General features: G+C 42.0%; 1 protein-coding gene across 4 annotated transcripts in view; it reads left to right on the top strand.

The window, feature by feature from the left end:
• LOC130181342 (receptor-type tyrosine-protein phosphatase gamma-like) overlaps positions 1-17,372 on the top strand; it is a 446,467-nt gene extending 429,095 nt beyond the window's left edge. For all 4 annotated transcript variants that reach the window (XM_056395482.1, XM_056395472.1, XM_056395500.1 and 1 more), the window contains 10 exons: positions 359-534; positions 779-914; positions 2,181-2,327; positions 5,111-5,204; positions 6,255-6,331; positions 6,856-6,984; positions 7,739-7,885; positions 8,965-9,107; positions 10,259-10,394; positions 12,108-17,372. In XM_056395482.1, coding sequence (XP_056251457.1) covers positions 359-534; positions 779-914; positions 2,181-2,327; positions 5,111-5,204; positions 6,255-6,331; positions 6,856-6,984; positions 7,739-7,885; positions 8,965-9,107; positions 10,259-10,394; positions 12,108-12,257 — 1,335 coding nt within the window. In that variant the 3' untranslated portion in view covers positions 12,258-17,372. The remainder of the gene's footprint in view (positions 1-358; positions 535-778; positions 915-2,180; positions 2,328-5,110; positions 5,205-6,254; positions 6,332-6,855; positions 6,985-7,738; positions 7,886-8,964; positions 9,108-10,258; positions 10,395-12,107) is intronic.
• Positions 17,373-17,629: the final 257 nt, after the last annotated feature.

Genomic DNA, 17,629 nt, shown 5'->3' with positions numbered 1-17,629 from the left:
CTGTTTCAGAATGGAAGTCAGTTAGATATGGTATGGTGTGGCACTCTCCGGGTCAAGTTTTGATTTTGTAATTGTATATGTTGTAATGTATCATTATAATAAAGACTGTGATTGAATCATGTCATGCCTACTGAAATCTGAAACTATAATTTAATGACATTGACCAGATGATAATATCTCTTCAGTCATGAGCTTTGCTTCACTTTTCTTGGTTTCATTAATACGTTTATGGGTAAATGTGAGAACTGAACCATATTGTAGAGGTTAGATCGTCCCCGTCACTTGATGCTTCTTTTTATTTTTTCCAACCTAACAAACATGTCTTTCTTCTCTCTTTTCCATCTTCTCTTCTGTCCAGGGTGGGAAAGCGAACCCTAAGGTGCGGGGCCAGAATGAACGGACAGTGCTCCAGTATCATTACACCCAGTGGCCAGACATGGGTGTCCCAGAGTACACCCTGCCCGTCCTCACCTTTGTCCGCAGGTCCTCAGCCGCCCAGGAGCCTGATATGGGACCCATGCTCGTTCACTGCAGGTGATGCCTCTATAGTGCTCACTCTGTCTCCCATTCATCATTCTCCTAAGTTACACTGTGTTGTTACTGTTAACATTAAAACTGTTGTTGCTTTACAGACTTAAGTCACTGACGAGCTTTTAGAATAACCAGGAAACATTTAGTGATTGATCACAAATTGATTCTTTTTCTGTTTTTCACCTTTGTGCATATTTAATCTATAAAAAGGAGTGCTGGTCCTCAGTGTCACTGTGTTGTGTTGCAGTGCTGGAGTGGGTCGGACAGGGACGTACATCGTCATTGACAGCATGCTGCAGCAGATCAAAGACAAGAGCACAGTTAATGTACTCAGCTTCCTCAAACACATACGCACCCAGCGCAACTACCTAGTCCAGACGGAGGTTTGTATGTCTGCACGCTGCAAATTGATGATGGATGGATGGATGGATGGATGGATGGATGGATGGACTAGAAGGAAGGTCGTGGTCAGTAGTTGTGTGTTGGATAAACTGAAGACCCAGTAGAAATTCAGTTGCTAATGTTATGAGCCATGGTGTCAAGGGGAAACTGATACTGGTACTTAAAGGTCCTGGTTGGGTCCTGTTTATGTGGGTCCAAGGGAATCTGTCAAATTAAAACAAAGCTGTCTGTGATTCTATAGTAGTATACAATAATTAATTTAATTTGGGAGGTGGCAATCATTGGGGGCTGGGGATGGATGGGTAGGAGGAGGTTGTGCTGCAAACCTCGTAGCAGCTCATTTAAAAATAAGACTAGGTATAAACCTAGTGTATGGCTAGACTGTGTGTGGGTGTTCACAGGGAAAAAAATCAACCCCTGCCCCACCACATGGGGACTGCAATCATACACTACAAAATAAAAGTTTAAATGCTAATTTTACATGGATCCATTACCATGGATTGCGCCTTTCGGCCTGCCATGCCAAACTTATTTACAAAGTAAAATATTTAATATATAATAATGTCAAAATGTAATAGTACAATATACTGTTAACATAAAAATAAAAAAGGCTATTGTAAAAGGAGCATGAGCACAAATCACAAAAACAATACTCTTACTGCAGCACAACAATAAACCCTGTTAAGAAATGACGGGTTTATGTCTACTGCAACACTAGAGAGCTTTTTTTTTTTTAAAGTTATTTTTCTGGCTTTTTATGCCTTTATCATAGTGAAGGTCAGAGAGAGAGGAAAGGTAGGGAGAGAGAGGGAGGGGATGACATGCAGCAAAGGGCCACGGGTCGGATTCGAACATGCGCTCCAGGTGAGCCGTCGAGGCACGCCCTTACTAGAGAGGTTTTAATTTGAAATGGTTATAGGAATTGTTGAGATTGTATTAACACATAATGCAGTACGAGGTAAATAAGGGCAAGGCTCACTACTTGAGGAAATACAGTAGCGAAAAACTCGCCGTAAGCGACCCCTGATGACCGGGGGGGGAGGGGGGGGGGGGGGGGGGGGGGGGGTCCAACACTCAGCAGACCAACCAATGATGTAACTTCATCCCTCACTCACTCCCGGACATTCGTGACTCAGCGCTTGCCCGTGGCCAATAACTTGAACTAGTTTTTAATCTGTGTGAACTTGCACTGCTTCATGATCACATTAATAATTTACTGTGTGTGACTGGTTTGTCTCCCCTGGCAGGAGCAGTACATCTTCATCCACAATGCCTTGATGGAAGCTATTTTGGGGAAGGAGACAGAAACGGCGGCTAGCCAGCTTCAAAGCTACTTCACCAGCATCACGACGCCGGGACACGGTGGTCGGACACGTCTGGACAAACAGTTCAAGGTGAAGGGACAGAATTTATATTTTCACATGAAACAACACGAGTACACTCGTGGCATAACCAGTCAAGAGAAAATGTATTAGCACCAATGTTCTTTGATGAAAATGAACTCTGAGCCAAGATATTATGACTAACACGTGACCAAAGTACGAACTTCCCGTATCTCTTGTTACGCTACTGACTTGCGACAGGTCCTGAGTCTGTTCACTCCAGTGGGAGAAGTGAACGTGATCACAGATTACGATTATTTTGCCCAATAGTCTCCAAGTAACTACTGGACCAGTTTCTCACAAACCACAGGTTTTCCTCACATTCGGAAACTAAAAATGATATTTTTCAGACCAGCACCTCAGGAAAAAATGACCTTTGTCCGAGACCTGTCTTTGATAGGACCTTTTGCTGGGTTGATCAGGTATTAAACTAGCACGCGCCGCACAATAAGGCTCAGATTTGTACTGTATCTGGTGTTTTATTGTTTTGACATGGACAAGCCATAGTCCGTCAGTTAGTGTTAGAAATGTCGAAGCTTTGCACTGCAGAAGGCTGTAATAACAGGAACATTTAATACATTACCTATTAATATTAGCTGTACTGCAACTGTTACATTTCATAACAGCTGACCACGCCCACTCAGGAGACAGGAAGTGTACATAGTTTCATACCATTGGCACTGCTTGTAATGGCTCATGTTTGTTATAGAGCATCTTTGATCACGCTGTCTTGGCTCATCTGTGAATCTTTTGTCCTCAGCATTTTAAGATCAAGGCGGCGAAGGCTTCGTGATGTGATGTGTAAAATATTTTTGTATTCAGCATCAACTTCTGGTCGGTTTCATATACAATACGTTAAAATGAATAAGAAAAACACATATTGAGTGAGATATAAATAATTAGAATAAAAATGGGATTAGACTTGGGTTTGCAAGATACTTTTCAGATGACTCAGACTAGGACTGGATTTTTTCATAAGAAACTCTTCCAGTAAAAAAAAATCAGCAGATTTCCTCTTGAATTAATAGTAATAAAGTAGATAATAATATGGATATACAGTATATTGATAAATTTGTCCTGAAGTAAACGTTGTCCTGCTTAGTCTGTCAGATTTCCTCATCATCCAGCCTTGGTTTGTGTTGGTTGTGATGACGGCTGGATGTAAGTCAACAGGAGAGTATTTGGTTCCTGTTATTCCAGCACATGTGCCGTAATCGAGTCCAAAGTCTGGAGTAGATGGAGCGTGTGTGCAGAACAATAGCTTTGTTTGTTATGGTGATGTATTAATGGCTCCATGACAAGGTTAGAGCTGCTGAATTCAGTCATTGTTTTAGCTCGCTATTGTTTTTCCTCTGGTCTTTGTGGTTATTTCGCAACCTCTCTGAGCCGGTTTGGGTTTCTGTGTGTTTCTGTTCTTAGCTGGGGATTTTCTGTGGTGAGTTGCTTTCTGTTTATCTTCAGGTCTTATTATGTAAGACTTATTTATATTTGCTGAAACTGTTGAATCAAAGGGTTAATGACTCACAAACACAACAGTATGGGTGAAATGCAAGGGTTTTTTTTGTACATTGTACTGTAAAATTCAGCCCTATAGGTCCAGCCGTCTCTGCCCTTAAGAAAAGATACATTTTGAAAATGAAGTAGATTTTGATATTTTACAGTACACATTTTCCTGAACTAAAGCACAGTTATTGAATTTAAGGGAAGTACATGTTTGCTTACTGTGTGTTCTTCTAGATATGAATATCGATATCAGTTTCATCTATCTGTAGATAGTACCTAGTTGGTTCCACACGTTTAGCTAAGCTTAGCACAAACACTAGAAAACAAAAGGGAGCAGCTGACATAGCTCTAACAAGGCAAAGTATCATCTACTGTCTTTTTTTGTTTCTTTGCATTTTCTATGTGTCTATTAAACACATGTAGAAATAGGAAAGAAGGCATTGCAGCTTGAGCAGTTAGCTCAGGCATCAAAGTCAGCAACAACAAAGACACTGTAGCTAAAAAGGTAATATAAACAAGATATTTTTGAAGCTGTTGTAAGGTTTATTCCTCTTATTTTGGTGGAGGCCAACAGTTTCCCTCTGCTTCCAGTCTCTGTGTTAACATAGGCTGAACATGGAAGGTCTTGTTGAATTCTGTTTCCCCATTGAAAATAGTTTCTGTATGTGTGTTTTGGGTTAGGTTAGGTCTTAGTTATCCAGGTCAGAGCTAAATCAAACTACAAGTTGAAGTTTAGTGGTGGTGATGTTGAAGTCATGTGACCGTGGTGTAGCTAACATTAGCTTTTTACTTCTGCTGATTGAATTCAGGCTTCAAGCATCATCAACTGGTGTCCTTTAGGGAAGATGATCCTGCTGAACAAAACCTGTCAGGATCATTAACTGTTGTTTATGTTCTGTAATGATGCAAAAGACAATGGAAAAATCCCATAGGCTTTCTTGGAGGGAACCAGGGTGATTATAACCTCAGGGTTGGACTACAAAAATACATCATCCTTGCAGCTCTTTGTAGCTGCCAGCAGTTCCTTCCTCTTAGGACACTGATGAGCCTGGCAAGATGGATTCTCACTTGTGAGAATTCCTGCCGCCTTGCAAGCCTAAGTAAATTTGGGTTCAGGTAAAGGTAATTTCACTGAGGAACACACAGAGATCAAATCAATATTCACCTTCTCTGATGAGTCTGTTTAAAACGAAAAACGCATTTTACCCAAAATCTCAACTTCCTTGTCTGTGATTAGTTGGTCTGTTGTTTAAAGTGTAACACCCTCACTCTCTTCTTCTTCTGCGTTTCAGCTGGTAACACAGTGTAATGCCAGATTCATGGATTGCTTCAATGCTCAGAAGGAGTGCAACAAAGAGAAAAATCGAAATTCCTCTGTGGTGCCATGTAAGTGTTACACTTGTGTAAAAACCTGTTGAATTTGAAGTGAAACTGTGTTCAGGACCAAACAGCAGGGAATAATAACACAAGTAAACAAGTACAATTATTTTTGTACTGTTCGGCACCAATACATTTTTTTTACTGAGAACTGAAAGCTCCATCAGTTGTGGAAGCTCGACACACAGCAGCTGATAGTGACTCTGAATTAGCTTAAAACGTGTTGGCCAGTAGGGGGCAGTACAGTGAGAGATGCATGTGTCTATTTAACAGTTTGACCAATATTCAAATGTGGTATGCCTGGCCTGGGTCAAAGGTCATACGACACTGTAGGTTCATATTTTAAAGAAAATAAAACACAGCTGCCATCAAGCAATGCTTGTACCTTCAGCCAGTCCTTTTCAAGCAATGCAGCTCCTCGAACTGAACAAGCACCAACCTTTAAATTCCCACATTACACTAAAAAAGGAATGGGTAAGACAAAACAAGACAAGACAAGATAGTCTTTAATTATCTTATCTTAAATTTGCAATAATAAAACTTTTTACAAAATTTTATCCCAACAGACCAAGTCCTCTTTAACTCAACCAGGACTAAAACCTTTTCCTAACAAAATGTCTGTGTTAAAATGTACAAAATGTAACATTGATTCACAAAATAAAAGTAATCTAATCAGATTACCCTAAATGTTGTGTTTCTATGAGTTTCAGAAATGTGAATGTTTATGTCTGCACCATCTTCCACATTGACATGGATTACTCTATTGTCTATAGGTTGTCAGGATCATCATTCAGCTGCTGCCTATTGACTTCATCTGTTACACAGCCTGTTGACAGTCACTGTCTAGTCCACATTTCTCTGAATCAGCAGCCAGGAATTACCAAGAACTGCCTTCACTCAAGCAGTAACAGCAAAAGCTTGAAGGATTGTGCAGAGTTGCCTCTCAGTGTGATTGCTCTGTTCTAATCAAGAAGTAAATGGCTACTCTTGTTCCCTCTCCACCCCCCTCCCCTCCCTCTCTCCCTCCCTCTCTCACTCCCTCTGTCTAACCGTGAACAGCGGAGCGAGCGAGGGTTGGCCTAGCACCTCTGCCCGGGATCAAAGGCACCGATTACATTAACGCCTCTTACATCATGGTCAGTGCTTCCACTTCTTCTGTCAATCATTGATCTTTCCACGCTCGCTCTCTCTCTCTCCCTGGTGTTATGACTCAGAGCAGGTTACATCAATTCAAAACACACACCGCATCACTGACTGTGTGTTTAAACATACACTCCCTGATTTTAATGGGGTTGATGCCAAAATCAGCTCAGTGTTGACATTTTGACTCAGCACAGCTCAGGGTAAAGTTTCAGAACACCATGTACAGTCCAGGGGGAGGAATCTGGAGAGCTGCTACAAAATCAGGGACTGTGCCTTAAAAATGGTACGCCAGCATTTGTATTGTGCTTCCATAAGTTTGAGGGTCTTGTGAGAGACTGTTTTAGAAAAGATGGGTCATAATCGAAGCAGCAGATGCCGAGACATTCTGAACTTTCGCCTGTAGTACAGGCCACGCTGCAAAAACAGGATCCTACAATTCCCACAATGCAACCAAACCCATGTGATGTAAATCGTGTAAATGACCTGTTGTTTTCTATTTTAATTCATTTTTCTACAGGGTTACTACCGGAGTAATGAATTCATAATTACCCAGCATCCTCTGCCTCACACCATAAAAGACTTTTGGAGAATGATCTGGGACCACAATGCACAAATTATTGTTATGTTGCCTGCCGACCACGGATTGGTAAGACACACACACACACACACACACACACACACACACACACACACACTATCACACACACAGACAGATATAAAGTGAGGATGCCTTAAAAATAATGCTATGAATAGTTTTTCTGTTTTTTCGCACAATTCTCCTCAGTCCACTTGTACAGTTTTTGCAGGTAGGTTGTTCCAGCGTCTTGGAGAACCTGCCTCCGTGTCTCTGTCTATTCATGTCATCCCAGACTGACTCCATGATGCTGAGATCACGGCTCTGTGGGACCCAGACCTCCTTGTCTCCTTTTGTCACCAAAGACAGTTCTTTATGACTCTCTGTGTGATCGGGCTCGATGTCCTGCTGTAAAATGAATCTGGGACCAATCAGACGATTGGATAGTGCTTTGATGAATATGTGTGTGCTGTGTGTTTTCTGCCTCCTATGCTTAAGTTTAAGGTATCATGAATCAGAGACAAAGAGAAAGACGTGATCCCCACGCTATCACGTGCTACTTTTATGAAGCAGGAGCTACATATACACTCTAATGTTGAGTTGACTGAATTTGGGTTGGCCGATATTTGACAATATTGAGAATCAGGTATCACAATTACTGAACCGAGATATTACATTTTGGATATTGTCCAAGCCGAGAGTGAACCTCTTTACCTACTGGTATATATTTCCAACAACATAAAATACGTATCCTGTTATACACTGTTAAATTAACTAAATGAAAGACTAACCACAGTAGCGACCCTGTGTGTGTGCTCTTCTGCAGGCAGAGGATGAGTTTGTATATTGGCCCAGTCAAGAGGAGGCCATGAACTGCGAGGTGTTCACTGTCACCCTCATCAGTAAAGACCAGCTCTGTCTGTCCAACGAGGAGCAGATCAGCATCCACGACTTCATCCTCGAGGCTACACAGGTTACTGCCTGTGTGTGTGTTTGTGTGTGTGCATGAGAGAGAAGGGGAGCTGTAAAACATTGTCAGATTGATTGCGGCAAAGTGGCGATTCGGGGTTCAAGCCCTTTTGCACTCAACAGGACAAAGCAGCTCAATTGGCTAAGATTAAAGTGGCGAGCAGGTTTCAGGCTCGACGAAGCCGGTCAAAGTCACTTCAGCTTGTTTGATTGTGTTTAGAGAAGGACTGCGATCAATCACAGGCATCACAAAGCCTGCAGCATTTCAATAATTGTGCACTCAACGTTCCACCATTTGTTCCCCATTCATCAGATTTGAATGAAACTGTGTGTGTGTGTTCAAGAGGTGTCGGGATGTCTCCAGTGAAGTAAATCAGGGTTGTTCACAGGCATCTTGAGTTATGAGCAAATATATGATTGGCCACGCCCACTGTATATGGCACACCTAAGACTCTGTCCACTGGGTTTTGAGGAACGCATTTTAGGTATTTGTGGCACGCCCTGTGGGTCAGGTGCAAAATGCTGTAGAACTTTTCCCAAACACGACCTGAAGATAGGAACCCAGATTTATGATGACTGGACAAATCTTTAATGAATTATTTTCATTTTTCTGCTAAGCTCCGCCCCTTGTGAAGTTTATTAGTCAATATCTTGAAAACTAAAGATAATATCAACAAGCTTTATGTAACTTCTGATAAGCTTGGTCCATTGACGATCAACAGAAAATGTGGTAGTAACCAGACCTACAATTTAGGAGGAGAGGTGAAAACCTTAAAAATGGGAAATCTATTGTGGCATCTTTAATGGTCCATCTTAGGGCCATAATTACAACAGCACCATCATCTGGCCGACTGGGCTCATGTTTGTTGGGAAGCACGAAACACACATACATCTTCATTTGATTTGCAGGTTAATGGAATAAAGATCAGATTTCTTTGGTGATTTTTATCCTGACCAAATCACAGGCCTGTCAGAAAACATAGAAAACCATTATTTTGGTGAAGCTGATGTCACAAACCCCGGATCTAAGTGTTCTCTCTTCTGCTGTCTCTCTGCCTGTCTCGCCCTCTGTCTGTCGACCAGGATGACTATGTATTAGAGGTTCGTCACTTTCAGTGCCCCAAATGGCCGAACCCTGATGCACCCATCAGCAGCACCTTCGAGCTCATCAATGTCATTAAAGAGGAGGCGGCCACCCGCGACGGACCAACCATCGTCCACGATGAGTGAGTCTGACTTCTTATTTGCTCTTCACCACATCACATGAACATGGTTTAAACTGTCAGTTAAAATGAGAAATCACAAAATTAAAGTGAGGAAAGGTTCAGATTGTTTTCCTTCCATCCTCATTCTAACCAGTGACAGTCCCTACATCCCCCCCCACCACCACCACCACCACCACCACCACCCCCACAACTGGTACCCCAACAAACTGGCCAATTAAAATGAATGAAAGTCTCTTTCATATTGACTCAAACTAGTGATCTTGAACGACACTTGAGCAGCTCTGCTTATGTTTATTCATTAGAATAATGAAGATTGTTTGTCAGGAGAAGAGAAGCAGCTAAATGAGCGCTTCATGTGGTTGCTATGGCGCAGCTGTCTCACAGCACCTAAGAGGTTGTCAGTTAGAGGCTTATCCTATTTGTCTGTGCGCTCATTATTCAGCCAGGCGTGCGTTGTAAGCAGCGGTTTCTGCTGCACTCCTGACAAGGCTGCTAATGGAGGAGGAGACCCTTTACATTGTGAAGGTGACCCGGCGTTCCCCCGGGGAGGCTCACAGGGGCTGAGCTGTCGTCCTCAGGTGGATGCACTTGCTAATAAATTTTTGATGGCAGAGGCGACATTCCTGATCCGTGAGGGACTTCACTGCCTGTCTGAGCTGCTAGAGGGACTTCTCAACAGCAGAGGTCTACATAGCTCCAAATCAGGAATTTTAATCAGTGTACTGAGAGATTTTCCTGCAGCCAGAGGATTTAATCTATTTATGATGAAGTAAACCGGCAGCTGTACAAGCCGGGGAGCCGCTGACAGGGCCATGACCTGGGTACTGAGGGTGAGGGCCAAGTTATAAGAAAGTAAGAAAGCTGTTTGATGACATTAAATGTAGCTACAGTGAGTCCTTTTCCAAAATGTCAGCTGTGCACAGGAAATAGATTTTTTTTCGTTTTTGAAAACCACAGAAAGTTAACTTTTCAGTCTTCAGCCCCTTCACTGCTGCACCTTTAAAATCAAGGCTATGTTGACGAAGCAGTGGAGGAGCTCGAGGAGACTTTTCTGACATTGTTGTGGAAATGAATGTTAACCCCAGACCCTGTGTGTGTGTGTGTGTGTGTGTGTGTGTGTGTGTGTGTGTGTGTGTGTGTGTGGTTGTCAGGTTGGGAGCAGTGTCAGCTGGCATGTTGTGTGCCCTCACTACCCTGTCTCAGCAGCTGGAGAGCGAGGGCGCTGTTGATATCTATCAAGTGGCCAAGATGATCAACCTCATGAGGCCGGGAGTCTTCACTGACATTGTGAGTCTGACGACCACGACTCAGCTGACACCCACTGTACTCCACTCCTTAACCAGCCCGAGTTAGAAATAGGCTTCTTGTTCAAAAGGAGTTAAAGTCAATCATGTATTTACTCAACATAACAACATCTGGCAGGTACAAAACAGTTCTAGGTAAAACATTATGGCTCATGTCCACATTCGTCAGAGCTATTAAGTTACAGTATAACTCTAGGACACGGCTCATAGGAGATGAAGCATGATGGTATTAGTATTGTATTGTATTGTATATAGTATTCACCTTCTTGGTGTTTTTCCTATTTTGTTGCCTTAAAACCTGTAATTAAAATTGATTTTTATTTGGATTGTATGTCATGGACCTACAGGAAATAGTGAAGTGAAATGAAAAAAAGAACTTGTTTTAAAAAATTCTAAAAGATAAAAAGTAGCTATGAAACCCCTAACAATTACCTTAGTAACTACCTCACCACATAATTAGTTAAATAAAGTCCACCTGTGTGCAATCTAAGGGTCACATGATCTTACCATATATACACCTGTTCTGAAAGGCCTCAGATTCTGCAACACCACTACTGTAAGCAAGCGACACCATGGAGACCAAGGAGCTCTCTAAACAGGTCAGGGACAAAGTTGTGGAGAAGGACAGATAAGAATATCCCAACCTTTGAACATCCCACAGAGCACCCTTAAATCCATTATTAAAAGATTCCACCACAACAAACAAACCTGCCAAGAAAGGGTCGCCCACCAAAACCCACAGACCAGGCAAGAGGGGCGTTAATCAGAGAGGCAGCAAAGAGACCGAACATCACCCTGAAGGAGCTGGAGATTGGAGTATCTGTCAATGGGACCACTTTAAGCCGTGCACTGCACAGAGCTGGGCTTTATGGAAGAGCGGCCAGAAAAAAAACCATTGCTTAAAGAAAAAAAAAGAGAAAACATGTTTGGAGTTCATCAAAAGGCATGTGGGAGACTCCCCAAACACGTGGGAGAAGGTACTCTAGTCAGATGAGACTAAAGTTGAACTAGCCACCAAGGAAAACGTTATGTCTGACTCAAACCCAACACCTCTCATCACCCTGACAACAGCATGGTTTTCATCACTGGGAAACTGGTTAGAACTGAAGGTATGATGGATGTCGCTAAATACAGGGACATTCTTGAGGAAAACCTGTTTCAGTCTTTGAGATTTGAGACTGGGATGGAGCATACTGCTGCACACTGCATACTGCTGAAGCATCACTCGAGTGGTTTACATGTCTTGGAATGGCTTAGTCAAAGTCCAGGCCTCAATCCGATCAAGAATCTGTGGCATGACTTGAAGATTGCTGTACACTCGCGGAACCCATCCAAGTTGCTTTGAAGAATGGGCAAAAATCCCAGTGGCTACATGTGCTAAGCTTATAGAGACACACCCCAGGAGACTTACAGCTCTAATTGCTGTAAAGGGTAGCTCTACAAAGTATTGACTTTGGGGGGTGAATAGTTATGCACGCTCATGTTTTTTGTCTTATTTTTTTGTTTGTTTCACATGAAAATAATTCTGCATCTTCAGTTGTGGTAGACAGGTGGTGTAAATCAAAGGATACAAACCCCCCAAGAACAATTTCTTTCATTCCAGGTTGTAAGGCAACAAAACAGGAAACACTTGGGGTGAATACATTTTTACACTGTATTGTCCTCACCTGTTCTCCTCTCTGTCTCCGTCCCACAGGACCAGTACCAGTACCTCTACAAAGCTCTGCTCAGCCTCGTCAGCACCGAGGAGAACAGCTCTGGACTTCTGGCCCGGGACATTAACGGGACCGCGGTGTCCATGTCCAACCAGTGTGCCCAGGCAGAGAGCATGGAGTCGTTGGTGTGAGAGAGGCCAGTCGGTGGCCCGGAGCTGACCCGAGGCCGTCCTGTGGGTCCAAACACCCTGCGAGGTCCCTGAACCCACAAAGCGGGGGGGGGGGGGCAACTTTGTAAAACGCGAAGGAACTATTGTGGGACAAGACTTTTTGAGGCCTTTTTTGCCAGACTCTTGGTTAAAATGAATAACCTGATTACTTTTTTACACTGATAAAAAGTTTTTGATATTTATTTTTTTTTCGCCATTTTATGTCTTAATGTTCTCCTACTGAAGGGTTTGCACCTGCATTTTTCAGTTTCACAGCAGCGTCGCTGGGCAACAAGAAACACTTTTCTGTCTCTTTCTTGTTTGCACTATATAACGTCAATGTTACTGCCTATACTAAAGCTGACTCACAGGCTTTTCTCTACACAAGCTCTGATTTTTTTATTTTTTTTTTTTTTTCGACATTCCACGGCTCTGACCATTATTAAACCAACTGCTTCTGTGAAGGACATTGTTCCGCCTGCCTGCCACCTACAGCACCGCGTTGTCTCCGGCACAAACTCTCAGCCTCAGTAACAAAACGCTGGTCGACTTCCGCTCAGTATAACCTCCTCCACCCGGCTCATCTATAATACTCATATTACCACTCATCTATCACAAGAGCCAAGATCTTTGAACCTCTTGCCACAGACAAGTAGCACTTGTTTTCTAAAAGTAATTTCCTCTCCACCTTTTTTCTCTCTTTTTTTTTTTTGCCTTTTTTTTGTCGTTGCTCTCTCTCTCTCTCTGTCTCTCTTCTTAGCGAGTCACACCCATGTTATAAAACCTAAGGTGGTGTAACAACTGCTACTGTGAACTTTTATTATTATTTCTTTGTATAATTCATATTATGCTTTTTAATATATGGAAATACTGTATGTATACATATATAAATATATCCTTATCATAATAACTTTGTGATTTTTGTACATGTCTTTTGTGGCCTCTTGCCGCAGGCCGGTTGATTTCCAACTCTCATCCAATAGTTTACGACTCCAGTTCTCACGGCAACCTGGACTCCCTCAGTCCTCTATGGTCTCGTATGCTGCTATGTCATCTAATCTCACACACACACACGCACACACACGCACACACACGCACACACATAAAGATTCAGACCAGTTTGAATCATCTGACGAACTACAGCAGATGATGCAACCTCACGCCATTCCCCATATTTTTTTCTTTTTTACAGTCATGAATTCATTCTGACAGACAAGCCACAGATTACAAACACAAAGGCCTGTGTGTTGAGCCTTCATTTACTCACACAACCATGTGTGTGTGTCATTATAGGAAGACAGCAGACTCAACAACAAGCTCTATGCAACAAATTGCTTTTGTTTTAGAAACATAAAACAGGGTTTGAAACAGTCTTTGGGTTCTCAGTGTTAGTCTAGTCCAGATCTGCAAAGTCTTACTCATTCAATCTGCGCTGTCTTGTCTCAACAGTGAAAAAAACAGAAAGATCTTTTTGCTTTTAAGAGTCTTTCATATGATATGTCATTCATCTTTGACAATGAGAATCGGACAAGAAATATTTCCCCATAAGATTTCCCTCAATTTGTAAATTCGAACCACGTATGTGTTTTTTACCTCTGTAGGGTTGGGTAAGAACAGCTGTGTGTGAGGTTTCAAGGCCTTCACTGCCTTTATCAGCTCCCATGTACAGAGTTTACAATGAGAAAGCATTTCCTGCAGCATCATTAATGCCCCCCCGTCACTAATCAGTGCTAACGAGTCCAACCCAGGTAAATAACAATGGAAATATTCAAACCTTCAAACTCCGCTTTGCAGGAACATTTACATTTTTCTTTTTTTCATGTCAAATATGCTAATGAAAGTGGTTTTTGATTTCAAGAGTATCTGAAAATGGATTTGATGACAAACCTTCTGCCAGTGCCCAACCCTGCTCTGTCACACTGGAAGGACGTTCCCCTGTATTTGTCTTAATGTCGTTTAATTCTTCACAACAATGAAGGTGTTATTCTGGCTGTATGTTCAGATTTCCCCTTCCTGTCCAAGCCCACTGTTTTCTACACAAGAAGAAGTAGTAGTACACATTAAGATATATATCAGGCTTAGGATGCATGTTTGGTCATTTCATTAGATTTGTTGGCAATAGGCTTGGGCCTATGATAATATTGAATATCGCAATATTTTCCACCATAATATGCGCCACATGTTTTGCACAGTCTGCTCTGCTGCCAAGTCTGACCCTCAGTGACCCAAGTGGCAGCATCGCTTACACCTGAAACATGAAGTATATAAAATACGGCCCCGTGATTAGATCAGATATCACAGTATTTGACTTGGACTGTATCGAGATATTACATTTTGGATGTTGCCCAAGCCTTGTTGGCAATAAAACATTTACAGAAGTCATCAGCCTTTTCCTTTAAACCCCTCACTAACTTGCATCTAACATTTAAGCAGCCATCAACACACAGGTAACAGACGCAGCATCCACCGTGTCATTAAAACCCAGGGCTCTAACCGGATCTGATTGTGCACAGACCTGAACAGATCATTTCTAAACTGTTGTAAAGTGACTGGACTAACAACAAACAAAAAACAACTACATATTCTACTGTATTTTGAAGAGACAGACAGGTGGAGGCCTGTTCAAGATCCGTGCTCGCTGTCAGATGTGTGACCGCTTGCTACCAACCTCCCAAGGCCTTGTGTAGATAGTTTACATCCCTCACTCACTTTTCTCCAGAGATGTATTTTTTGTGGTTTTGTGGCCTAAAAGCAAAGAGCAGAGACTCACGTTTCCTGCTTTAGCTGCAGTAACCCCTCACACACACACACGCACACACACACACACACACACACACACACACACACACACTCTTTGACATGAGGATGTTCTAATTTTAGATTTAAATGATATTCTGTACCTCTGTTATTGCTGGTGTGAGATGAACACTTGTGGTTTTTGCATTTTGAATCAAATTGTGATTTTTTTTTTCCCTCCACAGCACAAAACAGAACATGTGTCAAATGGCAAAACAGCAAAGGAGACAAATGTATTTTATTTTTTAGAAACTTTTACCAAAGACTTGAATCCTCCTCGTGCAGAAAAAAGATGTTGGTGAGCTTTTCTCTTTCTTTTCTTCAGTTTTCTCTCCTCTGACTGCCTCATCACTCCCCCCCTCCCCCCTCCCCTCTCACTCTGTATCTGTATTTTTTACCAGTGTCCTCGATTCAAAGTCTCACTTCACTATCAGTTTGTTTGAACCTACTTGCAGTTATTATTATTGGGACACAGATGCATCAATAGATAAACTGAGCAGACAGAAGAGCATTAGATATTTCTATTTCTGTTTATCTTGTAGTTTTATCTCCTTTTCAAATGGGGGCCACATTAGAAACTCTTCATCTACAGAACATGTTTGTTTCTAGCAATTGATTTCTTTGTTTTTTTCTTTCTTTCTTTTCTTTTTGTAAATCCACTTTGCCAAACTGCCTGGTCACACCAGAAAGAGGCCGAGCAAAATTCATTTGTGCGTCCTCAAAAAACTGATGAGCTACCATGTCTGCTGAGATCATTTATAACGTGTTCATCCAGCCAAAGATGCTGGTTAGCTCTCTGATAATAAAAGGTCAACTCAAAAAAACCTGCCAGCCGGACTTTCTGTAGTTTTCATCTTGTCGTCTCACATTAATCTGATTAATGTGCAATTTGAAATTGTGAACTTAAAAGAGGAGTAATGGACGCACATGAACCCCGAGAAACTCTCAAATGTTACAAAAAAAATTCTGCACTCTCACGAGGTGGTTTTTCAGACTATTCGCGAATTCATTTCACAAAAATTGAAAGGGAAACACAAGTCGTGGCGCCTGCTGTATCAGACCGCAGGGAGCCAGTTCCAACCATGAGGCAGTCTGCTGGAAATCCATTGTCGTGTTTAATTGGAATGATATTAATGGATATCACTCAGTGGAAACACAGATCATTCACAATTGGGTTTTGTTGACTTTTCTAAAAACAAAAATGGCTTCTATATTTCTCTCTATTATAAAGTGGTGACTCTGTCTTTGCTGTGGTAGGTGTGACTGTGAGAGTGTATAGTTGTTTATCTAAATGTGTCGGCTCTGTGAGACACCGGCCCAGCTCATGGACAGATGTCCAAGCCTGCAGACCATGTTGCGTCTCCTGTGTGGATCAGTGTCCCACAGATTTCCGCTAATGTGTTATCACAATCCTTCATACCTCTCTGGGTCTCCACCTATTATTATTGGTGCTGGCAGTTTGCTGTGGACTCACAGCATGGACTCACGTTGTACGGTTAGAGTGAAATCAACTGACCTCTGACATTCTGCTTGTCATGCTGTTGTGACCAGGCTCTTCAGATTGTCACTGCCATTTTTCCTTGTCCCCATTTTCATTCTGATCATCGTGATCGTTCCGAATGAAAAGTATTTTGTGTTGCCTGTGAAGTGCACACACGCAGCTGTACTATCAATAAAAACTGTACATATACTGTATTCCGTTGCCTCTGTAAACCTGGACCTCCTCTGGAAACTGTGTCAGTATCGACTGTGTCACAGGAAACTTTTCACCTCTCACGTTTTCAGCGTTTCTCTTGATGATTTAGTAACTCAAACATATTTCTTTTACCGCAAAGAAAGGTTTCCGAAATGACACACGTCTGATCTGTGATCACAAACATTGTCAGTTTTTTCTCTCTCACCTGGACTCATGTATATGGCGTCGCTGTTGGTGGTGGATCCTGTGGAAACCAGGTGTCTTTGCATCCACATCATCAGAGTCCAGTTTCCAGCTTCACATCCTCCGTTAATGTTCAGGCAGTGATTGTGAAGTTACGATGTCACCTGCTTAGGTTTTTGGTTCTCATCCTTTCGGGGCTCTGATTCTGTTGTCAGCTCTCTGGATAATTTCCTGTCTGTTGACCCATTATGAAAAGGAAAGGTGGCTGTTCCTTCCTCTTTTGTAACAGGAACTACAGGATGGAGTTCTTTCTTTTTCTTTTGTTTTTTTGTTGAAAGCTATATCAAAGCATTCTATTATAGTGTTATTTAATATGTAAATGGTATTGCTATACATAAAATAAAATATGGGTTTTGATGTAATTTTCTGAAATGGTTTGTGTGATATGTTTTTTAAGTCCGTACAGACTGTGATGCCTCTTGTGCTGCAGCAACAAGGTCTGAACAGATTGCCACTGACGTCACACCTACACACACATCTTTATGCTTTTACACACAGCGTCAGATTCATCAAACCATTTGTTAAAGGTAATTCAACCCAAAATTGTCCTGACAGTAGTATTACAAAGAAAAAAAAAAAAAAAGGGGGGGGGGCACAAAAGTGAGAAAAGTTTAAACCC

This window comes from Seriola aureovittata, chromosome 2 (assembly GCF_021018895.1).
Source record: "Seriola aureovittata isolate HTS-2021-v1 ecotype China chromosome 2, ASM2101889v1, whole genome shotgun sequence".
NCBI lineage: Eukaryota > Metazoa > Chordata > Actinopteri > Carangiformes > Carangidae > Seriola > Seriola aureovittata.
Note: the sequence above shows the minus strand (reverse complement) of the source record. Positions and strands in the feature narration are given on the sequence as shown.